The 11675-nt window shown below is 53.4% G+C and overlaps 1 protein-coding gene across 1 annotated transcript in view; it reads left to right on the top strand.

Annotated features, from left to right (window-relative positions):
• The window catches only part of LOC106896529 (caseinolytic peptidase B protein homolog), a gene marked incomplete at its 3' end in the record, with an annotated part of 110457 nt that overhangs the window by 95739 nt on the left and 3043 nt on the right, over nt 1-11675 (top strand). Inside the window, exons 9-12 of the mRNA XM_014956607.1 lie at nt 2229-2284; nt 3845-3889; nt 5022-5183; nt 9226-9382. Of these exons, the coding sequence (XP_014812093.1) occupies nt 2229-2284; nt 3845-3889; nt 5022-5183; nt 9226-9382 (420 nt within the window). The remainder of the gene's footprint in view (nt 1-2228; nt 2285-3844; nt 3890-5021; nt 5184-9225; nt 9383-11675) is intronic.

The following is an 11675-nucleotide window of genomic DNA, read 5'->3' as shown; positions in this document are numbered from 1 at the left end:
TGTCGTGTCCCCCCCCCAACCCCTCCCCAGGGTGGCAGATTTGGGGGGGGGACACCCCACAGACGCCCTCAAAGCCCCAATCACCTTCTGCCCCTTCCCACTCCCAAAAAAGGGCAGTTTTCCTACTCAAAGTGATATATTTTGGCAGCAGGAATGTCTTGTCCCCCCCCCCAACCCCTCCCCAGGTGGGGAATGGGGTGGCAGAAGAGGGGGGGGGGACACTCCAAAAACGCCCTCAAAGCCCCAAGCACCTTCTGCCCCTTCCCACTCCCAAAAAAGGGCAGTTTTCCCACTCAAAGTGATATATTTTGGCAGTAGGAATGTCGTGTGTCCCCCCCCAACCCCTCCCCGGGTGGGGAACGGGGTGGCAGAAGAGGGGGGGGGACACCCCACAGACGCCCTCAAAGCCCCAAGCACCTTCTGCCCCTTCCCACTCCCAAAAAGGGGCAGTTTTCCCACTCAAAGTGATATATTTTGGCAGCAGGAATGTCGTGTCCCCCCCCCAACCCCTCCCCAGGGTGGCAGATTGGGGGGGGACACCCCTCAGATGCCCTCAAAGCCCCAATCACCTTCTGCCCCTTCCCACTCCCAAAAAAGGGGCAGTTTTCCTACTCAAAGTGATATATTTTGGCAGCAGGAATGTCATGTCCCCCCCCCCCAACCCCTCCCCAGGGTGGCAGATTTGGGGGGGGGACACCCCACAGACGCCCTCGAAGCCTCTCTCCCTCCTTGGGAGCCACGGGAGGAGGTTTTTATTGACACCCAGAAGATTTGTCCTCCAGCAGGAGCCAAATGGGAGGCGACAGCTGATCCGTCCAGGAAATGGGCAAAATGACTTTTACCCAAGGAAAAAAAAACAACAAAATCAACAAAAAACACAAAAAAGCAACAAAAAACCACAAATAAAACCAGCCTTAAAGTCACCGAGCTGTGACATTTGAAAGCATCTCGGTGCTTCTCCTCCTTCTTCTGGCTCCCGGGGACGATGCCGGGCACCGAAGGGTTAAGGCAACCCCTGAGCTTCCTTATAAACCAGTATAAAACCAGTAAGAAAGGGGGTTTCGAGCCGTTTTGCCCTCCTTATGGCAGGGCCTGGAGGCTGAGGAATGTCAATTATTGAGTGATCAGCTCTCCCAACACCCCTCTATTTCTGTGAGGGGTTTTTTGGGGGTTTTTTTTGGATTCTTTTACAGCCCTAAAAATGAAAATTGAGATGAGAAAGCAGGGAATTTTTATGGTGCCAAACCATAAAAACCATGTTTTTTATGGAGCTTGGTCTTACAACGGCCCAAAAACCCGAATATCTGAGGTATCTTCACATCTCAGTAGATCTCCCACAGCAGGGAAACACTTAAAAGACCCATTAAAACCCATTTTTTTTCCACAACCCTTTATTTTTTTTGGGGGGGACGATCTCATGAATGGATCCCACCGGCCACCAAATCCCTCCTCAATCCCTGGGATTGGGGAAAAAGCACGATATTCCAGTAATTCTGTCTTTTTAATTATTATTTTTTAGCTCGTTTGGCTTTTAAGAGGTGATTTTTAAAATTAAAATAGTTGTTTCTTCGCATCCATCCTCCTCCTCCCTGCCCTAACGCTCCAAAGGGATTATTATCCCATTTATTATCCACAAAAAATGGATATATCCTATTTTATTCCCTGATTCTCTGGAAGCAGATGGGCTTTGGGTGGGTGTCACCCCACGGAGCATCCCCTGAGAACCCCAAACCAGCCCCAATTTCCACCCAAATAAACCCACTAAACCCAGTGGGGAAGCCCCATCTTTACTGGTTTTGCTGGAGACAGGGATTTTTTTCCCACTTCTGCCTGTTTAATGGGATTTTTTTGCCTCGTCACTGGTGCCTCTTACCCGAGAAATTTGTGTATAAATCCAAGAAAGGCACAATATCCCAACTTCCCCGAAATTCTTTAGGTGAATTAGAGAGTGAAAACCGTCGTGCACGACACTGGGAATATTGAGAGTAAACGTAGCCAAAAAAAACCTTATCCAACCATTATTTGGGGGGGAAAAAATAGCAATTTCTCTACTTTCTGTGCAAGAATTATCTATTTAAACCAAAGCGACCTGCTCAACCCCTTCCACAAGGTGTTATCTTCTTCCCACCAGGGTTTTTGCCCAAAAAAATCAGTGTTTTGGTTATGGGGGGGTGTCAGGAGCTGATGGTGGTTTGATACGAGTCTTTTTTTCCCCATTTCTGGTCCAGGGAAGACGGAGCTGGCCAAGCAGACGGCCAAGTACATCCATAAAGATGTCAAAAAGGTAAGATCTGGGGTTTTTTTTGCCCTCAGGGTAAGGGGGTGGCCCCTTGTCCCATCCCCGGCCACCACTGGGAAGAGTCTGGCCCCATCCTCTTGCTCCCCACCCTTTAGCTCTTGCTCAGTATCCATTGAACTTCATCCTGGTTGAACTTCATGAGGTTCCTCACCCAACTCTCCAGCCTGTCCATGTCTTGCTGGATGGTGGCCCAGCCTCTTGGTGTGTCACCTGCTCCTCCCAGCTTTGAGTCACCAGATATCTCAGATTTTATAACACCCAGGGTTTAAAGACGGGCTCCTCAATTCCCAGTTAAGGCTTTGGGATGTTCCTGTGGAGAACGGGGGACGGCGCAGGGGTGGGAGCCTGGAGAAGGAGGGGACACCAACAGAGCTGTCCCCTGCACCCACATGGGGTTCATTCCTCCCCCCAACATCCCCCAATGGAGAAGGGACACCAGATAAAACAACCCATAGAATCACAGCATGGTGGAATCATCAGGGACCTCTGAAGGTCCATCTGAAGGTCCATCTGAAGGTCCATCTCATCCCACCTCCCTGCTCCAGCAGGACCACCTTGGCCCAGTTGCCCCAGAGACACGTGAAAAACAGATCAAAAGTAAAATGGTGCTATAAAAAAATGGGCCTTTCTGGTTTCTTTTCCTCATCCTTCTGTCATTGCCTCCTCCATGAGCCATAAATCCGATTCCCACCTTTCAAGGACCTTCACCCCTGGGGTGGGAGCCTGGAGAAGGAGGGGACACCAACAGAGCTGTCCCCTGCACCCACATGGGGTTCATTCCTCCCCCCAACATCCCCCAATGGAGAAGGGACACCAGATAAAACAACCCATAGAATCACAGCGTGGTGGAATCATCAGGGACCTCTGAAGGTCCTTCTGAAGGTCCATCTCATCCCACCTCCCTGCTCCAGCAGGACCACCTTGGCCCAGTTGCCCCAGACACACATGAAAAACAGATCAAAAGTAAAATGACTCTATAAAAAAATGGGCCTTTCTGGTTTCTTTTCCTCATCCTTCTGTCATTGCCTCCTCCATGAGCCATAAATCCGATTCCCACCACTCGAGGACCTTCACTCCCTTCTCCTGGGGCTGGGAGATGAAGGTCCCTCCGTGCCCAACTGAGCATCCTGTGGGGAAATCAGTCACAGGCTGGATGTTCCCAAAGGATGGGGTGGGGATGGAGGAGGAACAGGAGCAGGGCTGGACCAAAGCCGAGCAGATCCTCCAGGAACGTCCACCAAAACGGTGGTGGGACCCCAATTTTCTCCACCTGGCTCCGCCCCGGGATGTTTTTTACCATTTTCCAAGGAAATGTGGCTGCTTTGACTTGAAATCTGCCCTAAACTGGAGTCATCTCTTACCCCAACCACCCACATCTCACAGGAGAGTGGCAAACCCAGCAGATCATGGAATGGTTTTGGGTGGGAAGGGACCTTAAAGACCATCCAGCCCCAACCCTCCAGCTTCTGGAGGAACCTTCTCAACGCAGCGAAGCTTTGAGTAGATTCATCAAATATGACCTTAAAGGACTTCTTTTTCTTGCAGGGTTTCATCAGGCTGGACATGTCGGAGTTCCAGGAGAGGCACGAGGTTGGTAAATGGGGTTTCCAAGGAATTTAATGGATAATTTAACCAAATCCTCTCAATTCCCTCATCCCCTCACGTTTGGTCCTTCTCCTGGGGAGAGCCCTGAGCATCTCCTCGCTGCCGCTGGAGCATCTCCCCTCTCACCCTGGACCTTCTCAAATTCCTTCCACTTCCCCCCCAAAAAATGGGCAGTGAAAAAGCAATTGCTCTGGGCTGTGCAGGAATTGGGATATTTGAGAAACACCAGGCAGAAAAAGTCAAGTTTAACTCCAAAAAAATTAGGGAGAGAGAACGAGGAGCAAGAAAAGCTTTAAATTTGTGGGTTCCAGTGTGGGATCACCACCTCCACGTACCTCCCGTGGGGAAAATTGGGGAGAAAACAGCAGGAAATGGGGTGGTGGTGCAAAGCCCACTCCTCCTGCCCCGTTCTGGTGTGGTGGGAGAGAGGAGACATCTCACCAGGGTCACCCCCGGACCCAGGGGGACCCTAGATCCTTTTGGAGGGCTTTATCTCCCCAAAAAAAGCTGCAAGATCCTACTGGAGAGTGGTTCATAATGGTTTGCTTTTCTGGCTGTGTTGGGATATTGTGGGTTTTATTGGTTGGGGGTTCAGCCTGGAGAAGAGAAGGCTCCAGGGAGACCTTGGAGCCCCTTCCAGTCCCTCAAGGGGCTCCAGGAGAGATGGGGAGGGACTCTTGATGAGGGAGGGGAGCCCTAGGAGGAGGGGGAAGGGTTTGACCCTGAAAGAGGGGAGATGGAGCTGAGATGTGGGGAAGCACTTCTTCGGTGGGAGGGTGGTGCGAGCCTGGCCCAGGGTGCCCCGAGAAGCTGTGGCTGCCCCATCCCTGGAGGGGTTCAAGGGCAGGTTGGAGGGGACTTGGAGCAACCTGGGCTGGTGGGAGGTGGCCCTGGATGGAGCTGGATGGGCTTCAAGGTCCGTTCCCACCCAAACCATTCCATGATTCCATGATTCTTCCATCCAAGAGGCTCCTTCGTGTTGATTTTCCTTCCAGGGCAGGTCCTTCATCCCTCTCCCCAAACTTTGGGGCTCCCAAAGCCATGATACAGAGGTGGGGGGCAGGGGGGTCCCTTCCCCGTGGTCAACCTTCACGCGTCTCCTCTTGCCTCCTCTTAGGTCGCCAAGTTTATCGGCTCCCCACCGGGCTACGTTGGCCATGAAGAGGGTGGGCAGCTGACCAAGAAGCTGAGGCAGTGCCCTAACGCCGTGGTCCTCTTCGACGAGGTCGACAAAGCCCACCCAGATGTCCTCACCATCATGCTGCAGTTGTTCGATGAGGTAAATTTGGATTTTGGGGGCAGAGATTGGGAGGACCGTTGGGATGGTGATGGCGAGTGGTGCGAGGGACATTGGCTGCAGGAGATGTCCTGGAGTGGAGATGAAATGCTGGAGGTAGCACAGCAGAGCATCATCTGGGTTGGAAGGGACCTTCTAGATGGTGGAGTCCAACCATCAACCCAACCCTGACAAACCCACCACTGACCCATGTCCATCAGCACCACCTCTGCCAAGCTTTGAAGACCCTCCAGGGCTGGTGACTCCACCACTGCCCTGGGCAGCCTCTGCCAAGGCTTCACAACCCTTTCCAGGAAGAAATTCTTCCCAAGCTCCATCCTCAACCTCCCCTGGGGCATCTTGAGGCTGTTTCCTCTTGTCATGAGCATCAATGAGATGCCCTCTCACTCTGCTTTTCTCCATCTGAACAGTCCCAGGTCCATCAGCCTTTCCTCAGCAGAGAGATGCTCCAGTCCCTCATCATCTTCGTAGCCCTACGAAGGGCTCCAACCTTCCACTTGAAGCAGGGCCACCCAGAGCTGGTTGCCCAGGGCCAGCTCTGGTCACGTGGCAAGTATCCCTTCCAAAAACAGATGTGAGCCAACCAGTCAACCCCTTCTCCATTTTAACACCAGGAAATGGCACATCCACGTCCATTAGCTCCATGAGACTCCTCCCTGGCATCTCCAGGAACGTGTTGGCCTCCTCTGGAGACCACTGAAGTCCCAGATAGATCCCTGAACTCCTCCAAGGGACTCGGCCAAGGAGTTTTATGGATGTTGGAGGCACATCCATGCCCATTAGCTCCATGAGTCTCCTCCCTGGCATCTCCAGGAACGTGTTGGCCTCCTCTGGAGACCACTGAAGTCCCAGATAGGAGCTTCAGACTCCTCCATGGGAGGTAGCCAAGGAGTTTTATGGATATGGCAGGCACATCCATGCCCATTAGCTCCATGAAACTCCTCCCTGGCATCTCCAGGAATGCGTTGGCCTCCTCTGGAGACCACTGAAGTCCCAGATAGATCCCTGAACTCCTCCAAGGGACTTGGCCCAGGAGTTTTATGGATGTTGGAGGCACATCCATGCCCATTAGCTCCATGAGTCTCCTCCCTGGCTTCTCCAGGAACGTGTTGGCCTCCTCTGGAGACCACTGAAGTCCCAGATAGATCCCTGAACTCCTCCAAGGGACTTGGCCAAGGAGTTTTATGGATATTGGAGGCACATCCATGCCCATTAGCTCCATGAGACTCCTCCCTGGCATCTCCAGGAACGTGTTGGCCTCCTCTGGAGACCACTGAAGTCCCAGACAGGAGCCTCAGACTTCTCCAAGGGAGGTAGCCAAGGAGTTTTATGGATGTTGGAGGCACATCCATGCCCATTAGCTCCACAAGTCTCCTCCCTGGCATCTCCAGGAACGTGTTGGCCTCCTCTGGAGACCACTGAAGTCCCAGATAGATCCCCAAACTCCTCCATGGGAGGTGGCCAAGGAGTTTTATGGATATTGGAGGCACATCCACGTCCATTAGCTCCGTAAGACTCCTCCCTGGCATCTCCAGGAGCATGTTGGCCTCCTCTGGAGACCACTGAAGTCCCAGATAGGAGCCTCAGACTCCTCCAAGGGAGGTAGCCAAGGAGTTTTATGGATGTTGGAGGCACATACATGCCCATTAGCTCCACAAGTCTCCTCCCTGGCATCTCCAGGAGTGTGCTGGCCTCCTCTGGAGACCACTGAAGTCCCAGATGGAAGCTCTAGATTCCTCCAAGGGGGTGCCTAAGGAGTTTTGTTGATGTAGGAGGCACATCCATGCCCATTAGCTCCACGAGACTCCTCCCTGGCATCTCCAGGAGCGTGTTGGCCTCCTCTGGAGACCACTGAAGTCCCAGATAGGAACCTCAGACTCCTCCATGGGAGGTAGCCAAGGAGTTTTATGGATATTGGAGGCACATCCAAGCCCATTAGCTCCACGAGTCTCCTCCCTGGCATCTCCAGGAGCATGTTGGCCTCCTCTGGAGACCACTGAAGTCCCAGATAGGAGCCTCAAACTCCTCCATGGGAGGTAGCCAAGGAGTTTTATGGATATTGGAGGCACATCCATGCCCATTAGCTCCATGAGTCTCCTCCCTGGCATCTCCAGGAGCGTGTTGGCCTCCTCTGGAGACCACTGAAGTCCCAGATAGGAACCTCAGACTCCTCCATGGGAGGTAGCCAAGGAGTTTTATGGATGTTGGAGGCACATCCATGCCCATTAGCTCCATGAGACATCTCCACGCATGACATTGCACAAGGAAGGGAGCACAAACTCCATGACTTTGGTATCTGCTGGTCTCTGGGGGATGCTTGACTGTCTTGGGCAACCATGGGTCCCTCACACGAGCTGGTGAGAACCAGGGATGAACGTGTCTCCAGGCTCCACACCTTCTACCAAGCCCTCACCCCGTCGCCCTCAAGCTTTTTGGCATATTTTGAAGGTCCTGCTCCATCCTCGGAGGCAACCAAGCTCCAGAGCAACGCGCTGGGAGCTCTTGGGGCTGGTTTTTGGGGTTTTTTTTTCTTGTTTTGTTTTTCTTTGAAGGATTAATAACGGCGTTTTTTCCTGCATAGATCACGGCGGCGGCGGCAGCCGCTCAATGGGAAATCAATTCCTGCGCCGGGCGCTTGACAGGGCAATAACCCCAAATGTTAATCTCAAGCACCCAAGGAGGATTTGTGTCATGGTGCTGGAGATCTGCTGCCAGAGACGGAGCGAGGAGAGGAACTGCCCCAGGAACTGCTTATTTATTTTTTTTTTTATTATTTTTTTCCTTATCTTTCTCTCTTTTTTTATATTTTTTTAATTTTTTTATTTTATTCATCGAGAGAACTGGTGCTTTTGAAGGGTCTCTGGTCTGGCAGGAGGAGGGTTGATGCCACCAAGAGTGTGAGAAATGCTCCTTATTACTGTCTCCATCACTTAGATCCCTCCGTTACGGCCATAACCCACCGGTTTCTGGAGGATAATTTGGGGTTTACCTATTTTTGGTGAGGCTACAACCAGCCTGTCCTTGCCCGTGGTCCTCTTGGACCACCACAAAGCCCCCTCTGCCCTCCTGGATGGCCATGGTGCCACGAGGAGCTTTGAACCCATCGGTCTGGAAGGCTTTGGTGAACATCTGGGCAATGGTGGTGGAGCTCTTCGAGGAACCAATGCTTGAAGGGGCCCTCTCTGCCCCCCAAAAAGAGCCCAAATGGGGGAACGTCCCACGTCTCAGCCTCTCCAGGACCAAGCCCAACATCCAAGAACCACTGAGCCAAGAACCTGGACTCTCTGAGAGTCCCTGGAGCCTGCCCAAGGGGCAACGGGCTGTGATAGAGGGGTGGGATGGAGTCATGAGGTGACAACAACTTCACCTGTGCTCATGGGGGTCATCAGACCCCGTGGGTCAGACCCAAAACCACAGCAGAAGGTTGGCAGAGGGTCACAGGCTGTTGAGTTATGCATGGGCAGCCCGACAGAATCATGGAATCAAGGAATGGTTTGGGTGGGAAGGGACCTTCAAAGCCCCCCCAGTGCCATCCAGGGACACCTCCCACCACACCAGGTTGCTCCAAGTCCCCTCCAACCTGGCCTTGAACCCCTCCAGGGATGGGGCAGCCACAGCTTCTCTGGGCAACCTGGGCCAGGCTCTCACCACCCTCCCACCAAACAAGTTCTTCCCCACATCTCAGCTCCATCTCCCCTTTTCCAGTTTAAAACCATTCTCCCCAGTCCACACCAGTTCTCCAGCCCTCTCAGCATCTCCGTGGCCTCCTCTGGCGCTGCTCCAACAGGTCCATAGGCTGCCCCAGCCCAACCTCCCCACCACGAGGCATCTCCTGGGGCTTCTATGGATGGAAGTTTCCATCTGTGATCCCTGGGAGATGTTGGGGCTTCTTCATCCTCTGCCACCCGAAATAAAACCACTTGGGGGTGGGGAGAAATGGGACCCGTGTCCTTGTTCCTCATGTTTTGGCCACATCCCCTGGTCCCTGCTCACGCCGCTGGTGGTGTCCCCGGTGTCGTTGCAGGGCAGGCTGACGGACGGGAAGGGGAAGACCATCGACTGCAAAGATGCCATCTTCATCATGACCTCCAACGTGGCCAGCGAGGAGATCGCCCAGCACGCCCTGCAGCTCCGGCAGGAGGCCCTGGAGATGAGCAAGAGCAGGATCGCCGAAAACTTAGGTATTGGGGGGGGGTGGAGCATGTTTTTTGATGTCTTACCCCAATTTCCTACAGCATCCACCTCCTTCCAGCATCTCTGGTTTCATCTGACCCCAGCTCAGCCCTTCCTCTGCCAGGGATGTGTTCAACAAACTTGAATATAAGAAGTTCCACCTAAACATGAGGAGGAACTACTTCACTTTGAGGGTGGCAGAGCCCTGGAAGAGGCTGCCCAGGGAGGTGGTGGGGTCTCCTTCTCTGGAGACATCCAAAACCCATCTGGACACATTCCTGTGGGACCTGCTCTGGGTGGACCTGCTCTGGCAGGGGGTTGGACTGGATGATCTCCAGAGGTCCCCTCCAACCCCATCTCATTCTGTGATTCTGGGGGAGCTGTGGACTCCTCCAAGGGAGTTGGGCAAGGAGTTTTGTCATTGTTGGAGGCACATCCATGCCCATTAGCTCCATGAATCTCCTCCCAGACCCTTCGGTGCCTCTTAGTTGCTCATCCCTCCCGCCCCTGGAGATGTGGGGAAGCCTCGGAGATGTTCCTGCTGGTCATCTGTGTCTGGGAAATGGTTCTGGGATGATCTCCTGCTGAGAAGTCCCACCCTTTAATCTCCAATGTTCTCCCTCTTGTGTTGAGGGCTGCTTTGGGCTTGTCTTCTTCTGAAATACTCGCTCTTCAGGACCATCTCCTCAAGCTCTTGCCTTTGGAGAAGGATTTCTATCCCTGGAGCCTGTGATGGGGGGGCTGAGAGAGTTGGGGGTGTTCAGCCTGGAGAAGAGAAGGTTCCATGGAGACCTTGGAGCCTCTTCCAGTCCCTCAAGGGGCTCCAGGAGAGATGGGGAAGGACCCTTGATGAGGGAGGGGAGCCCTAGGAGGAGGGGGAAGGGTTTTAAACCAAAAGAAGAGAGATGGAGATCTGGAGAAGAAATTCCCAGGAACCTCAGCATCACCTCGAGGGGAGCAGGTCAAAAAACGCTGGGTTTTGGCCTCAAATGAGTTTTTCCAGCTTCTTTCTCACCGTCTCTTCCTTTTTTCTCCGGAGAAGACGCTGGAGCTGCCTTAATTCAGAACCTTTAAGGCTTCAATCAAAGCAGGGAAAGGACACGCCGGCGTCTGAACTTTCCCCAGTAACATTTGTAAATGCCAAGCGTTTTTTTTTCTGCTAAAGGAGGAAAAGATTGAATTTTAATTTCTGGGAGCGTGGAGGAGGCGGCCGCCCTGGTGGAAAATGCATCTCGGGGGCTCAAAAACCTGCCCTGGGTTGAGTTTCGTGGAGTTTCTCCTCCTGGTTTCCTCAGCTCCAGGGCTGGGAGAAGCTCCTGGAGACAGGGCCAGGAGCTGGGATAAATGGAAGGAGCTGCTTTGGCAGCATCTCCAATCATCTGCTGGGGGGAATCCCCCATCATCCGGCTGGAAAACCCCCCAAAATCATCATAACCCCCCCTTCTGCAGCATCTTCCAGCATCTGCTGGGGGGAACCGTGCATCATCTGGCCAGAAAACCCCCCAAAATTAGGGCCACCTCCATCACTCCTCCCTTCTCCAACGCTCCGTTGACACTGGAAAGCCCCCTCAGGGTCTCGTAGCAGGAAAAAAGGAGGTGAAATGGGCCAAAAATGAAAACCACAGATCCCCCATCTCCTTGGCTCCGTTTACACCTTGGACTCACCTTGTCCCCAACCCAGCGCCAGTGTCCTCCCACCAATTATGGGGGAAAAAGAGGTGATTTTGGAACGTTACCTTGGGTTCTGGCACTGGTGGAACCCAACAGCCCCTTCTGTCGCTGCTGGGGGTGCAATTGTCCTCATCACCAGCTGAGAAGCTCCCACCACCCACCGTGGGTCTTCTCTCCACCTCCCCATGTGTCAGGATCCGGTCCTGGAGCATCTTGGAGGCGAGGAGGGATCTCCCTCTGAGCATCCTGGAGTTAAACGTGTGGAGATGTAGGAAGTAGACACCATCCAGAACCGTGGAGGGGCTGGAGCATGTCCAGAGAAGGGCAACGGAGCTGGGGAGGGGTCTGGAGCACGAGGAGAAAGGTCTAGAGAACTTCTGGGGAGCTGGGGGTGTTGAGCCTGGAGAAAAGGAGGCTGAGGGGAGACCTTCTGGCTCTCTCCAACTCCCTGAAAGGAGGGTGTAGCCAGGGGGGGTCGGTCTCTTCTCCCAAGGAACAGGCCATGGGACAAGAGGAAATGGCCTCAAGTTGCCCCAGGGGAGGTTGAGGATGGAGCTTGGGAAGAATTTCTTCCTGGAAAGGGCTGTGAAGCCTTGGCAGAGGCTGCCCAGGGCAGTGGTGGAGTCACCA

This window comes from Calidris pugnax, unplaced genomic scaffold, assembly GCF_001431845.1.
Source record: "Calidris pugnax isolate Ruff unplaced genomic scaffold, ASM143184v1 scaffold313, whole genome shotgun sequence".
Taxonomy (NCBI): Eukaryota; Metazoa; Chordata; class Aves; order Charadriiformes; family Scolopacidae; genus Calidris; species Calidris pugnax.
This window is presented reverse-complemented; position numbering and strand designations above follow the sequence as displayed.